This window comes from Panthera onca, chromosome F1 (assembly GCF_046562875.1).
Source record: "Panthera onca isolate mPanOnc1 chromosome F1, mPanOnc1 haplotype 2, whole genome shotgun sequence".
Lineage (NCBI taxonomy): Eukaryota > Metazoa > Chordata > Mammalia > Carnivora > Felidae > Panthera > Panthera onca.
In genome coordinates, this window is record NC_138355.1 from 47,225,464 (window position 1) to 47,241,079 (window position 15,616).

General features: G+C 51.2%; 1 protein-coding gene across 2 annotated transcripts in view; it reads left to right on the forward strand.

Annotated features, from left to right (window-relative positions):
- Positions 1-15,616, forward strand: part of RASSF5 (Ras association domain family member 5) — a 67,571-nt gene that overhangs the window by 26,849 nt on the left and 25,106 nt on the right. The window contains exon 1 of one of the 2 annotated variants that reach the window (XM_060644329.3): positions 10,971-11,543. The exons of the other annotated variant lie outside the window; for it this stretch is intronic. Within the exon in view, the coding sequence (XP_060500312.1) occupies positions 11,424-11,543 (120 nt within the window). The 5' untranslated portion in view covers positions 10,971-11,423. Of the gene's footprint in view, positions 1-10,970; positions 11,544-15,616 lie in introns of those variants that run through there. 2 annotated transcript variants of the gene reach the window in all.

Consider the following 15,616-nt stretch of genomic DNA (forward strand, 5'->3'; position numbering starts at 1 on the left):
TTGTGGCCTGGTCTGAGCTCAGCTAGTTTGGGGGCATATGGCTGCTGGGAGGTCTCAGCTTGGTGGCATTTCTCCTTGCAACTCTTTAAGGAAAAGAAAATCATTGATTTCCCTCCGTCTGGAAGGAACCACTGTGAGTTAACATTTTTACATTTTCTTCCTGTATATTCATCCATTTTTCAAAACATGGTTGGGATCATCCTGTAGATAGGTATCTGGCCTCCACCTTTGAAAAGCAGTAATCCCAAGGTTCTGGCTGTCTTCTCTCTGCCACGCCAGAGGGAGACAGGGAGGGAGGAAGAGGGGTAGGTGTGTGAGGGGGCAGAGATGGACTCAGAACCCCCAGCTGCAAACTTAACAGGCCCTGTGGGTTGTGCTTGACTCTCCCAAGTGGAGAAACGGAGGAAAGGTGCCCACCTGTTCTTTCTCCACCACAAACCTAGTACTTTCATTTTATTTTTGAGAGACAGAGACAGAGCTCGAGCAGGGGAGGCATAGAGAGAGAGGGAGACACAGAATCTGAAACAGGCCCTAGGCTCTCAGCTGTCAGCACAGAGCCAGACATGGGCTCAAACTCATGAGTCATGAGACCATGACCTGAGCCAAAGTCGGACGCTTAACCGACTGAGCCACCCAAGTGCCCCTATTATTATTATTTTTTTTTTTTTTGAGAGACAGAGAGAGACTGGGTGCAAGCAGGGGAGGTTCAGAAGGAGAGGCAGAGAGAGTTTCAAGCAGGCTGTGCGCTCAGCACTGAGTCAGATGTGAGGCTCCATCCCACGACCATGAGATCATACCCTGAGCTGAAATCAAGAGTCAGACGCTCAATGGACCGAGCCACCCAAGTGCCCCAAAACTAGTGTTTTAGAATCTCTCCTTGGAGATCTCTGACGTCTGTGATATGTGACTTTTTCCCTGGGCACTTCTTGTTGACCTAGCAAATCCCCTTCATGTCCACCCCAGGTCCCTTCTTCAGTTTAACCCTGATTCCCAGAGAACATGGCTGGCATTGGCCAAAGACCAAAAGAAATTGCCAGCATGGCTGCAGTTCCTTTACTAGGCCCTGATTACTTTATGCTTCAGGTGGTCTTTACTCCTAGATGTCACTCTGTGATGAAAAAAAAAAACCCTCAGGGACTCCCCGGTGCCCTCGCAATGGAGCTCGAGTTTGCCAGTTTGGTCCAGGCCTTTCATTGCCTTTGTGGAAGCAGACCCCGAGGGTGGAAGTTCTTGCCCCAACTGTTGATTCTCATCATAACCCACTGTAGCCCAGGGGACGCCTCGCAGCTCTGCCTCCGTGGCCTCTGGTGCCACTTGTGTTGGTGCATGGAATGTGCAGGTGACAAGCAAAACCAGAAGCGATCTTCCTTCCACTCAGGTCACTCACAGCCGGGCACTGAAGTGGTTTACACCTGCTGCTCCCAGGGTCCTTCCCCTCCCCCTGCCCTTTCGGGAGCTAGGAGCCAGGAGCACCCAGAAACCAGCCTCCCGCTCCTGGCTGCACACGGCCCGGCCCGGCCCGGCCCTCACTCAGGCACTTTCCACACGTGGGAGTCTGGCCATCCCCATGTTCCTCCTGTGCTACGATTTCCTTAATATTTCTCTTTAAATACGTTCATTTTATCAAACTTAGATAAAACGTGTGTTCAAGGAAAATTTGAAAATCCTTGAACCACTGGTTTGATGTCCTGAGGATTTTTTTCCCTGACACATATTCAATTAATTCTTAATCTCTAAAATTGAAAGAACAACGTGTTTGCAAGGACTGCCTCAGATTCCTTCCACACGTATTTACTGAGCCAGGCACTGCTCTAAAATCCTTTTAGGTGCTGTCAGTGGGAAATGCTGCCTACGGAAGCTAGTCTCTTAGGTCATCCAGTGCTTCGATTACCAGCACACTGGGTCTGGCCCCTGCCTAAGGGAGGCTGTGACTGTGGAGAGAACCTGGGCAGCTGGGAAGAAAATTCCAGCCATCTGAGCCAGTGCTAAGGCGCTCAGCCAAAGGAGAGATGGGAGGTGGGAGCGCCTGGGCGGCTCAGTCGGTTAAGCGTTTGACTCTTGATCTCGGCTCAGGTCATGATCTTCCGCTTCATGAGTTCAAGCCCCACATCAGGCTGACGGTGGAGCCTGCTTGGGATTCTCTCTTTCCCCCTCTCACTGCCCCTCCCTCCCTCTCTCTCTGAAAATAAAGAAACTTGGAAAAAATATATAAAAGAAACAAAGGAGGGGCGCCTGAGTGGCTCAGTCGGTTAAGCGTCTGATTTGGGCTCAGGTCATGATCTCACAGCTCGTGAATTTGAGCCCCACGTCAGGCTCTGTGATGACAGCTAGGAGCCTGGAGCCTGCTTTGGATTCTGTCTCCCTCTCTCTGCCCCACCCCTGCTTGCTCTCTGTCTCTCAAAACTGAATAAACATTAAAAAAAAAAAAAAAAGAAATAAAGGAGGAATGGATCCTTAGGTACTTACCGTAGGGAGTCGTGCAGAGTGGAAGTAAGTCACTCCATGGTCCATACAGGGCAAGCCTATCTGTATTGTGTGTGTGTGTGTGTGTGTGTGTGTGTGTGTGTGTTAGTGCAGAGCAAGGGCTTGGAGGCTTCCTGGCAATCCACGGGAGAGATTTCACCTTGCGGGGGTGGGAGTAGGAGTCTCTGTCTCTGTTGCCTCCAATGGCCCTCCTGGATTTTTTATCCCGCCATCCCTGTGATGAAAACCTGCAGTGGCTTCCCATGGCTCTCAAAATCAATCCAAATCTGGACAAGCACAGACATCCTTCATGGTCTGGCTCTGCCAACTCTCCAAAATACCAGAAAGATGGGCCACTGTCCTGGACATGAAACCGAGACACTATGACTGTGGTCTGGCAGGCACTTTTTGCTATAAGATTGGTGATTGTCCTCTCCCCTGTGGCCCAAGGTATGGCTCCCCTTTGTAGATGGAAAGACCAAGACCCTGTCCCCACTCACCAAAGGGACAGATAGATGGCTTCCATAGCTCCAGGGTGGATCAGCCCCACAGGTTGCTGGCTGATACCTTTCTGCCACACCCTTACCTCCCACCCTCTACTGTCACTCCTTAGCGGGGCCTCTGCTGGAATGGCCTCCCTCAGCCCCTGCAGCCATGCGAGGTGACTCAGCTGGCATGGAGAGCTGAGTTTCCTGGCTCCAGGCCCCATGCTCCCTCCCACAGCAGGCACGCTGCTGTCTGTCTACCCAGCGCTCTGCCTTTCCAGAACGCTGGCCTGCCCCAACCCTGAGCCCAACAGCCACATGCTGAGCCCAGAACTACCACACGGGGGAGCCAGCCGCAAGACGGGGAGAGCCTGGGGGCGGGGTCTGTCCCTGCTCAGGCTCCCTAACACACACTGACACACACCTGCACCTTTCTCAGTGGATTCTGGGTCCTAGGTCTCCTCCGAAATGCTGGACAAAGGTTTATCGCATTTAATTGTGACTGATAACAACAGTAGTTAACATTTGTTGAGGTATATCATGTGTTCTTTCTACTTGTTTTATCAGTTTTTGAGAGAGAAGTATTGAAATATCCAATTATAATTGTGGATTACCCTATTTCTCCTTACGGTTCTATCTTTCTGAATTTTGAAGCTCCATTATTCAGTGCTTAGACATTTAGGATTAGTATGTTCTCTAGATGAATTGACCCCTTATCATTAAGAAATAACCTTCTATATCCCTGGTAATATTCTTTGCTCTGAAATCTACTTTGTCCAATAATAATATAGCCACTCCAGCTTTCTTTTGATTACCATGAGCATGATACTTATTAATCCATCCTTTTACTTTTAGGCTATTTGTGTCTTTATAGTTAAAAGTCATTTCCTGTAGATAGCAAATGGTTGGATCTTGTTTTTTTTTTAAATCCAATTGGATAATCTCTGCCCTTTAATTGGGTTATTTAGATCATTTGCATTTAATGTGATTATCGATATAATTAGATTTTAAGTCTATCATGTTTCTATTTTTTCCTATCTGTCCTTTCTGTTCTTTGTTCCTCTTTTTTCCCTGCCTTATTTTGGAAAATTGAATATATTTTATGTTTCCATTTTATTTCATTTGTTGCCAGCCCACCCACATGTGCCAAAGCCAGTCTCCAGCTGTCCTGCTCCACTCTGGCTACATTTGGGACAGCTGCTCCACCCTCCACAGATTTCCTTCAACGCTCTAGAAGCCAGAAGTGTTAGCCAAAGCTGTCAGTGATTCATTTCCACTAGGCAGCTGCCTCTCACAGGAGCCGCCCCAAGGCCTATCTGACCAGCTCAGTCCAACCCATGGGGCTTGTTTCTGATCAGGCAGAGCTGAAAGCCTTCCCAACCAGGAGGCACCTGAGGTCCTGGCTCTGAGGAGGGACACAGCTCTAGTACCTGTTTCTAGAAATTCTTAGGTACTGGAGACATTTCCCTGTGTTCCTCACAGCTCGACCCCGACTGTGGCTGCCTGAGATGGCCTCTGGGTGGGCCAGGTCAGTCCTGAGTCTCTGAGGAGGCAGCGAGGCCTCTTTCTACGTGTCACAGTGCAGGAGTTGTTTGTGTCTGACCCTGGTGACCACGTTGCCCTGGCTAATGGAGGACTGGTCTTGCCTGGAGAGGGGCAGGTGGGGGGCAGGGTTGTTGATCAGAAACACCTTTTGTGATTTTCTAGTCTCATCAAAGGAGGACAACTAGAAGGTAGACTCCCTGTGTCTGACTCGGACCTGACATGAGCTCTTCAGGACCTGTGCCTCTTGGTATCCCTGCCTTAACTGTGTCCAGTGTTTTTAAATGCAAGGGCCCTATCAAAGCTGTCAGCCAAGCAACAGAAGTGCTGTGTGGGCTAGAACCCGCGAGACAGTGAATCTCCTGTGAGTCTAACCTAAATGGTATGTAGCCACTTACCTTTTATGACAGGAAGTCGCCTGAGGAGAAATAGAGCTCTCTGCTCTGCATGGCTGGTTTAATACTGTAAAATGCTACTCTCAGGATGGAGGATGGCATTCTTAAGATTCAAGCCAGAGAGGGCATCTGGGAAAGGCTGCTTCTGAAAAGCATGGGGAAGGTGTGGGAGGTCTGGTCGTTACCGGTAAATATGTGTCAGGAAGAGGGGAGGACGTAAGATTTTGACAGGCAGAGAAAGCAGCAGAACAAACCACAAGAGGGCAGGGAAGCTGCTGGGAGCATGAATCAAATGTTGTGCGGCTGCAATGAGGGATGCTCTATGCTAGCTGGAGATGGGTATGAACTGCCTGCTGGGCATGTGCTGTGAAGGGCCTTGAAGGACCGACTTGGAGGGTGCAGTTTGGAACATTATTGTAGGCAGTGGGGAGTGAGAGTCGTTGGAGGAAGGACAATTGTAATGGCAAATTGTCAGATACAGAGGGTCTGGACTGTAAATCAGATTCTACCATTTACTTGCTCTGTGACTAGGGCAAACTAAGCACGCTGAGCCTCAGTTTATTCCTCTGCAAAATACTTCCTCGCAGGGTTGTGCCGATCAAGTGAGAATATGAAATGTATAAGAGCTTGATAACTCTAATATAACTTCTTCTTTCATGTTGTTCTACTAGACTGTGCATGGTGACAAGGCAGAGACTATGTCTAATCCAGGCCTGAATCTCAACTCCTGGTCTGGTACTTGCCATGTAGAAGGTACCCAGTAAATATTCCTTTTTCTTTTAAGTTTATTAATTTTTGAGAGAGAGAGAGTGAGAGACAGACAGAGACAGAGACAGAGGTGGGGGGAGGGACAGAGAGAGAGGGGGACAGAGGATCTAAAGCAGGCTCCATGTTGATAGCAAAGAGCCTGACTCGGGGCTCAAACCCACAATGACCTGAGCCAAAGGCTAACACTTAACCAACTGAGCCACCCAGGCACCCCTGCCCAGTAAATATTTCTTAAATGAATGGATGAAAGAATCAGCAATTAGAGCTCAACACATAATAATAATTATAGCATAGTAATAATTATAGTACAGTGATAGTATAGTATAGTCTAGTATACTATAGTAATAGTTATTCAATAACTATTAGTTGAAATTTGAATAAAAGGTTTTGTGATAGAACAGTCGTGATTAGACCTTCGTATAGAAGGGTGACTTTGGAGACACCTGGGTGGCTCAGTCAGTTAGGTGTCCAACTCTTTGGCTCAGGTTATGATCTCACGGTTCATGGGATCAGGTCCCATGTAGGGGTCTGTGCTGATAGTGCAGAACCCGCTTGGGATTCTCTGTCTCCCTCTCTCTGCCTCACCACTGCTCATGCTTTTTCTTTCCAAAATATATAAACAATAGGGGCTCCGAGGTGGCTCAGTTGGTTAAGTGTCTGGCTTCTGCTTAGGTCATCATTTTGCAGCTCGTGAGTTTGAACCCTGCATGGGCTCTGTGCAGACAGCTCAGAGCCTGAAACCTGCTTCGGATTCCGTATCTCCTTCTCTCTCTGCCCCTCCCCCACTCTCTCTCTCTTTCTCTCTCTCTCTCAAGAATAAATAAAAGTTTTAAAAAGTTTATAAATAAATAAATAAATAAATAAATATTAAAAAAAAAAAAAAGAACGGTGACCTTGGCGATAAGGGTATGGGAAGTTTGGAGACGGCAGAGATGGAAACAAAGGAAACTACTGGAAGGCTTTGCGGTAATCTACATTAATGGTATTCATTGAGCTAGGAAATGTGAAGGAGCAGGTGGAGGGGGAGGCGGGGAATAATAAGCTCAATTTGGGGCCCATTGCCAGTGAGGCTCCAAGGGAAGGGCTGGGTATTCCGTGAGCTGTTGCATCTTGCCACGGGGAGCTGCCTGGGAGGGTGAGAATTCTGAGACACGAGTCTGTGAGGGATAGTTGGCACCATTGGCACAGGTGAGACTAAGCTCCCAGGGAGAATACAGGCTTATGGGAGCAGAGGTAGGAAGAGAAGACGGTCAGTGGCTGGGCCCTGAGAAACCTCAACAAGCTAAAGGGAAGATGGGGGCAGAGGCGAACTGGGAAAGTAGTTCCTGGCTTGTGATGGGCTATGATTTCGGGCAGGGTGGCTATTATGAGAGCAATCACAAGGGTAAACACCTTATACTACTACAGGGTGTCCCAGACCTTGATTCTGAAGTCAGACAAGCTGGGTGGGTTTGGCTTCGCCATTAATTAGCACGTATGATTATGTGCAAATTACTTAACCTGCCTGAACCTCCTTTTCCTCTCTGGAAATAGAGATAATAAGTGTAGCTTCCTCATCAGTTTGTTGTAGGGACTAAATGAAACGATGCACATACAGTTAGCGGCACAGTGCCTGCACATACTGGCTAATAATAATTTCAAAATATGTCTCAGGGGTCGGGTGGCAGGTACCTGACCCTGGTTTGAAGTCTCTGAATATGTCGGCAGGTCATAAGGCCCCAGATCCGATCTCTACCCCGACACCCTTCAGCGGGACAGATGAAGAATCCTGAGGTCCAAAGCTGCTCCAGATGCCATACCAAGCTGGAGTTGAGCTGGGATAGCACAGAGCTCCTGACTTCCAGTCTTGTGATACAGCTTTTCTGGAACACACAGAGCCACGCAGTGGCTCCAATGAGGGGGATCTGGGCACATGCCAGGAGCACATCTGAGAAAGGAAGAAAGCTTAAAATAGTGTCTTTCATCATCTGACACTTTGAGGCAGGAAAGTCACCCATTTCACCATTTCACTTTGGCCTTTCTGAACCCCAGCACGATGCCGTGGATTTAAGGCTCCAGAGCCTGCAACCTAAGGTCCAGACCCCTCTTTCTGGGTCCAGAGACAAGAGCAGCCAGTTCCTGTCCTTTGTGTGTTCACCCCAGAGACTTAAAAAGCTACTGCTCGGGCTCTTCCATTCCCCTGCCCCCTTCGCCTCCTCTGGTCAGGTTGTCACCGCTGTTGGTTATTCACAGGGAAGAGGTGCTGACAGGGTCATTAGACACTGAAAGGAATCCAGTCTTCCTTTCTAAGGGTCCCCGGAGCTTCAGTCTAGATTTTTCCTCCTGGAGGCTGGCCAACTTATTCTATTATATTTGATCTTTGCAGCTTTCAGAAGAAAGTCCCAGGGTCCTCAACAACACAGTCTCTGTGTTGCTGGCTTCTTTACTCATGAGTCTCTTCCAGGCCTAGAGTCACTGACAGGTGGAGCAGGGTGGAGGAAGATACTAACTAGGAGGTAGGAGACTTTGGAGGTATGAGCTGTGATGGAACATGCTACTTCCCTCACTTTCCTGTCTATAAAATGGGTCTAATACCTGCTTTCAAGATTCTAGAGCCGCCCAAGTAATGAATGGTAAAAAGGCTTTGAGAAGCCTTATTCAGACACCAGTTTTTCTTAATATTTGGAACAGCAGAGAATAGCACCCTAAAAGAACACGAAATCGCTTCAGACTTTTCCTAAGCACGTCTGGCAGCTAGTGCGTCGCTCACAAGGGGAGACTCATGCCGACTCCTGGGGTACTTTGGCTTGACGTTTAAAGAGGCTGTTACTAGCTGTGTCTTAAGATCGCGCATTTTGAATGTGTAGCATTGCAGTTGCTTTCCAGAGGTCTCTGCGTGACTCCCAGGACACAGTGCGGCCCCCAAAGAACCTGGGGCTTGTGTTTTCTTAAGGACTGGATTCCCACTGAGCAAGAAGGTTCCTTTCATAAAGAAAAGCGTGTTTCTTTGCTGGCTGGACAAAGCAGGTAGGCTGCTGATGGCCCACGGATCACGCAGAGCCCCCCTCTCTGCAGCGTTCCTCGTTCTGGCATTGGACCTGGAGGCACTGGTGAGGCCAATACCAGATTCCTTTGCCTGAACCGCTGTCTCTGCGGAATCTTCCTTCCAACAAAAATAAGTAAGTAAAAAGCCTCTAAAATACTCAGTTGAAGGGCCACCTGGGTGGCTCAGTCGTTTGAATGTCCACCTTTGGCTCGGGTCGTGATCTCACGGTTTGTGAGTTCAAGCCCTGTATCAGGCTCTCTGCTGTCAGCGCTGAGTCTGCTTCGGATCCTCTATCGCCCGCCCCCTCTGCCCCTCCCCAACTTGTGCTCTCTCAAAAATAAATACATTAAAAAAATAAAAATAAAATACTCAGTTGAAGAAAAGATTGTTCCAGATAATGCCAGAACCTACCTTCAACCCTATTAAATGTCAGCTCTTTCCCCAAAACACCTTGTAGCTCACTCGAGCCCCCATCCCCAGCTGCTTGCTTGCACTTATTATCTCCCTGTTAAGGGTGGCAGTTACGGGTATTGACCCTTCTCCTGAGCCCAAGGCGGCCGGCTGGGGGTGCCAGCTCTCGGCTATCTCATGTTTGGACCTGCCAGGCACTCACAGGCTTCTGGGAAGAAGACTGTGTGGGACGATGGAGCCAGATTGGGCTGCAGTGTGAAACCCTCCTGAGCACTGACAGATTTGGCTAAGGTGGGGGAGGGAGAGGACTCCTCATAAAAATAACGAGAGCTGAAAAAGGAGTTGGCAGCTTGGTATCTGGGGGCTGAGTCTATCCCTCCAGCCGGTGTGCTTCCCTGGGACTGGCTTTTTCCGAACTGCAGGGAGAGCCAGGTGAACCTACCTGCAGAGCATCCTGTTAACTCCTCTCAGCCACTCTCAGGATGCTCTGGGGTCCACAGGCCATCAGACTCCATCAGCACGGTGCCCCCAGCATTCCAGGCTCTGAAGGCTTTGTTTTCCTTTCCTGGGACTCCAGGCCACATTATACAGAAAGAGGGCAAGACGCACACCAGAACAGTCCCATTTCTGCTGAGAGGCTGTAGATCACAACGGCTAAGAGCGTGGGCCCTAGAGTTGCATAGGCCCGGGTCTGAGGACCAGCACAAATATCCTACTTGTGTGACTCTGAACCTCAGTTTCCTCATCCATAAAATGGGAATAATAATCTCTACCTCAAGGCTGTTGGGCAAGTTAAATGGCAGACTGCATGTAAATGGCCTGGCACATGTAGGAGTTATTCAAGCAATGGTACTTCGAACTATTGCTGTACAGACATGGTCTGAGGCATAATGGGGGTGTTGCCCTAATTGCTTTGGGGTTAAGCCCTAGTCAAGGAAGATGTCCCCTTCATCTAGTCTCATGGGGAAATGTACACGGCCATCTATTTTTTTTAATATATATATATTTTCAAAGTTTATTATTTATTTTGGGAGAGAGAGAGAGAGGGAAGGGGAGGGACAGAGAGAGGGAGAGAGAGAGAGAATCCCAAGCAGACTGCGCACTGTCAGATGCTGGGCTGGAAGTCAGGAACCATGAGATCATGACCGGAAGTCTGACATTTAAGGGACCGAGCCACCCAGGCGCCGCAACGTGGGCCATCTTTGATGGGAATGACAAGAACTGGCAAAGACCCCTCTTGCCAGAGTGTCAGGAAAGTGCACAAATAACCTGGGTGGTGGCTGCAGACTCCTTTGATATCCTGAGTCTTCCTGAGGGCCAAGTTCTGCGTGTGTGGGTGGAAGGGGAGGCTTGCTCTCCAGGTTGCCATAACTTTGCATATGATTTGCATATGTTTGTGGGGCCCCTGCAGTTTCTTCTGGCGTCTCCAAGTTAAAATATTGCTGCTTCTGCAGACAGAACAGATATTGATTTTCTTCTTCTCCGGTTACTTCTCTAACCACTCTGATTGACTGGGCTCCTTCGCCCAGTGAATGGGGGCTGTGAGAGTGGGATGAGGAGGTGGACGGGGGGGGGGGGGGGGGGGGGGGGGGGGGGGGGGAGAGACGCTGACGACCCTATAGCACATTCTACTCCGTGAACATGAGCCATCATGGGTGATGAGAATGAGCTGTTTCCAGAAGGATGAAGAAAAGACCTAGGGAAGTGTCTCCCTCGGGTGCGTCCTGGTCTGTTCCTTCCCCGCATCCTTGACCTGACCTCTGGTGCCCCGGGTCCACCTGGCCCCGGGATCCAGCGCCACCCAGTGAGGCGGGAGGCGCGGGGTGGGGTGGGGGTGGGGGGGAGCGCGGGCGGGGGAGGGGCGCCGCGACAGCCGAGCAGGGCTTTGGGGAACCTTGCGAGAGGAAGTGGCTTCCGACTTCTCCGCGCGCAGGGCGAGCGGCAGGAAAGGCGCGGGCAGGGGGAGGAGGTGTCGAGATGGCGCTCCGCGCGCGGGGCGGAGGGGACGAAACCGCAGATGCCGAGTGAGCCGGCGAGCGCAGCGCGCGAGGCGGGCGCCCACGTCCCACCCCGGAGCTTGCAGCGCCGGCGGCGCGCGGGGAAGTGCGCAGGTTACGCCGCCGCCCCAGCCGCTCGGGCCCGGGCTGAGAGCCCAGGCGGCCGGCTCCGGCTGCGCCTGGCCCCGTGACCGCCCACCCGCCGGCGGGGCTGGGAGCTCGCGCCCCGCGGGGCCCGGGGCGGGGACCCCCCACCCCCAACCCCGACCCCAACCTCGGCCGCCGCGTGAGCCCGGCCGGTCACACGCGCCCGCTGCCTCGCGGGGCTCCGGGCTAGATGACGGTGGACAGCAGCATGAGTAGTGGGTACTGCAGCCTGGAGGAGGAACTGGAGGATTGCTTCTTCACTGCCAAGACCACCTTCTTCAGAAATGTGCAGACCAAACAAACTCCGAAGGTAAACCTGATGATCGAATGCAAGAGCGGTTCACGGGGGGGGGGGGGGGGGGGGGCGGGGGGGAATAACCTCGGGTCTGGAAGGGAAACCTGCATCCTGGCCGACAGGCAAAGCCATGTGTTACCACTGCCGGTGGCCAGTTGCCCTGGGGACCCTCGTGAACTTGTCTGCTGAGCCGACCTAGGGTTGGATCTGGAGCCCTTCGGGGACCACCAGCAAGCACTGTTCTCTTTTTACTGCCCTTTTCAGTATTTCCTGTCCCTGGACCTTTTCAAAATGGCTCTCTATGACTTGGGGACAGCGCCTGGCTCAGGGTCTGGCAGCCTGCTTACCTGTGCCTGGGGAGGGTGACAGGGCAACTACTTTTTTTTTTTTTTTTTTTTTTTTTCATTTAACTCCCCAAACCTGAGCTTTGAAGCTCTAGATGGAAAGTGGATGGCACCCGGTAGGATAAACATTCATAGGTTGAAACTTCCGTATTGTGGGTAGCCAGGAACCATCTTAAAACACAGTTTTAGCAACTTTGCAGAAGTGCGTCAAGTTTTTAGAAGCAAACTATAATTTCTCTTCTACGTCATTGTCCTATGACCGTTTTAACTTACTGGCTTGCTTGGGGTAACCTCAAGGGCGAGTGTATGTGTTTCCTAATGGGGTCCTAGTGCTTCTTGTAGCAACTCTGGACACCCAGCATGCCTGAGGCCCCTGGCCACACCCTCCCAGTTGCCACAGATCACTTATCTGCCACATACTTGGTGGGAGTGGTGGCAGAGCTCTGTTTATTTGTTATGTTATTTAGATGAGAGGGATCCAAGCCAAGCCTTTGGAGAGGTTACCTAAAAGAGACTGTTTGTAGACCGAAGTGAGCCGTTAAATTGCACAGGTGTATGCAGGCTCATCATTAATTTAGCAGTCTTACATGGATAGATTCACGAAAAACTTCCCCAGGCCTGACTCTGGGGCCTCCTTTGTGAATAATTCATCTTGCCTGTAGGTCCTGCATTTGCTGGGATCTGACATCACACGAATGTACTGGACCTTTCAATTGTGAGAGGGTACCCAAGAACCAAAGGAAAGGTTTTGATTTTAATGTTCGAAGGAATCAACTAAAACAGGCCCCTGGAACCAGCACCTGCTTTCTGGGGCACCCCTTTATGAGGCTGGAGAGCAGGGATGTTTCTGGAGGGCTGGGGGCGGGAGCAGGTAGAGCTGTAGATAGGGCTCATGCAGAACAGTGTGGTTGCAGACGGGAGGTGTCCTGCTCTCTCCTTAGGGTTCTTGCCTCATTGTGTGGACTGCCCCCCAACCCCCACCCCGAAGGTACTCCAGCCGTCTAGGGTCTTTAAGACTGGTGGCTCTCAACCTTAGCCACATACTGGGGAGCTTTAGAAAATGTGGGTACCTGCCCACAACTGGAGAGTCTGACTTAATTGGCTTGGGGTACAGCCTGGGCATCAGGATTTTGAAAAGCTCCCCAGGTAACTCTGATATGCAACTGAGGTACAACCATTGCTCGAGCGAGTTTTGCTGCTGCCTGGGAAGGAAATGGTTCCTGTTTTTAAAACAAAGTTTAGCTGCTGTGCTTACTGCCAGCCAGGCTGTAAGCTCTTGGTCCCAGAAGGTGGGCTTTTTGCATGATTGGGTGGAGGAAGACGCACTGCAAAGCTGAGGTTTCTTTTACTTGACAAATGAAGGAGGTAGCCGTTTCTGGTATTTCTTGGGAGAGATAGAAATACCATACACGGAAATATGCTGGGGTGGGGTTGGGGGTGGTGGGTGACTTGGTCGTTGGCCCAAACAGCCTCCTGTCCTCCTCCCTGCCTCCCAACACTCCTTCCCAGCATCAGTCCTGAAAATACTTTGGTTTGGCGCCCACATCAGCTCTTTCTTTACTCTGTCTAGTTCTTAAATCCATTCCCTATCATGACGCCTCTGCATATCTCCCTGCCTCATTTTGCCCAAGCACAGAAGCCCTCGGGGGGGCAGGAGTCCCTTCTAAGAAACTCCTGGGTGAGCCCCGGACAGGGTGATAAGGAGAAGCGCTTCCAAAAGGAAGGGGTGGTAGGCACCCCCACCCCCTAGCCTCACCCCTGCCGAGCCACTGTATGAGATCTGTGACCCAAGGGCAGGGCTCCTCAGCCTGGACTTGCCTTCAGTGCAGTCCCCTCCGGGGAGGGACAGGGCACCCTCTGCCTGGCAGCGAGACCTGGGGTGGCCCTGCCGGCTGTAAAGGGAGCCGTCTGTCAAGAGGCGTGTGACTGACTCAGGAACTGAGGAAGCTTCATCCAAATGTTTCCTTCTTTCAGCCTTCGAAGTGTTGTTCTGCCTTTAATCACATTTTTAGCTCTGTCTTCAACCTGCTTCTTGGAAAGAGATTTCAAAGAGATCTGTCAAATCACGACCTCATTCTAACCCCCAACGATGATGCTTTTTTCCTGACTCAGAGATCGCCTCTGAGCGCCTAAGGGGATTCCTCTTTCCTGTCTCCACGGAAAGTGTTTGTGTGTTTCCTGGTGGCTGAGAGACTAGGGCCCCCATTCAGGCAAGGTAAAGACAGCGGCTATAAATAGCCTTGTCAGAACAACCTGTATCTGCTGCTGGCCCGAGCCTGGCTGGGACCTGGTGCCACCACCTGGGAGTTGTCACTAGCCCAGCCTCCAAGGAGTCCCTGTCTCCAGCCCCTTTGGTGGGAGATTGGGGAGTGAGAAAAGCCTCCCCTTTCACAGAAAGGAGGCACCTGAAGGTAGACTGCAGCAGAGAAAGGGGACCGAGCCCTGGGCTCTTGCAGAAAATGGCAGCTGCCTGGGGAGCTGTGTCTCTGAGAGACAGGGCCACTGGGCAGCTTCAGGAGGTGAGGCCGTGCTGTCCGGGGACTGTCCCCCTTGCCTGAGCACAGTTAGGTTGCATTTCCTTGGGTTTTCTGTGTCCAAATGAGGCTCCTGGAGGCTTCAGGGAGCACCCACCTGTGTGCCTGGCAAGGTGCACCCTGCCACCCCAGTCTACCATTCTGCAGCCTAGAGGGGTGGGGGCCTGTCCAAGGTCATGCAGCAAGTTTTTGATGGACCCAGGGTTAGAACCTACATCTCTTGCCTCCTGACCCTGAGATTTTTCTGCATTAGTCCTACAAAAGGCAGCATGTGACGGTGCAGGGCCGGTGACGGTGAAGGCAGACCCTCTGGCCATCCCTGCCATCTGCTTCTTTATTCCTGTCTGGGGTCTGACCCTGGAAGTGGGGCCGGCTTCCACCCGCCAGGTTTCCAAATGCCCACGGGTGGCAGCAGTTTAGGGTTTGGCCTCTGAACTCTCCTTGCGTGTTCAGCAGGCTCCGGGACCCGAGGACATTGGGGCCACCCCATACGTCGGGGTGGCTGCTCCGAAAACACACGGAGCCTACTTCTTGCAGAGTGTCAGAACTGAAAGGGATCCATCTGGTGTGGTGCCCCACTTTACAGATGGAGAAACTGAGGCCCAGAGGGATGGGAGGACTTCACGAGGCCACAGGTGTGACCGGGTGGGGCCAGGACTAACACCCTTCTTGGACTCCTTGTCAGGTGCTATGCTTCATCCTCTTCACTCAGTGAATGGGCCAGGACAGTCTTGGGTCCTTGTCCTCTCAGAGCCTCCTACAAAATGGAAAGACCCAAACAACCTTAGGCTCCGTCCCATAAGGCACACTAGCCAAGGGGACATTGACTGTGCATTGAACTGGCAGGGAGTTCCCTGCCATCAGTTCCAAAATCTTGCAACTTTAATCATGTACAAGTTCTTTTTGGTGTCTATCCTAAAATCCTGCTTGTTGTGTGTTTTCTTTGTGGCTATGGAGAGCAGAGGGTTGACTCTGTCGATGGTTAAATGTCCTGAAGCCCACGTGGGACACACTCCCATCCTCCTCCACTTGCACCCTCAGGTTTTCTCTGGTCTGGGTTGACACCACTGATCCTTGAAACATTCAAGGCAGATGCACAGAGGAAGGGGCTCACAGAGGTCGGAGTAGAAGCCCCTCTGGTTCTGTTCCTGCATTCGGTCTCATCTCCTCACACCTCCTCTCCTCCATCACTCCCTTCCTGGACGGGGCC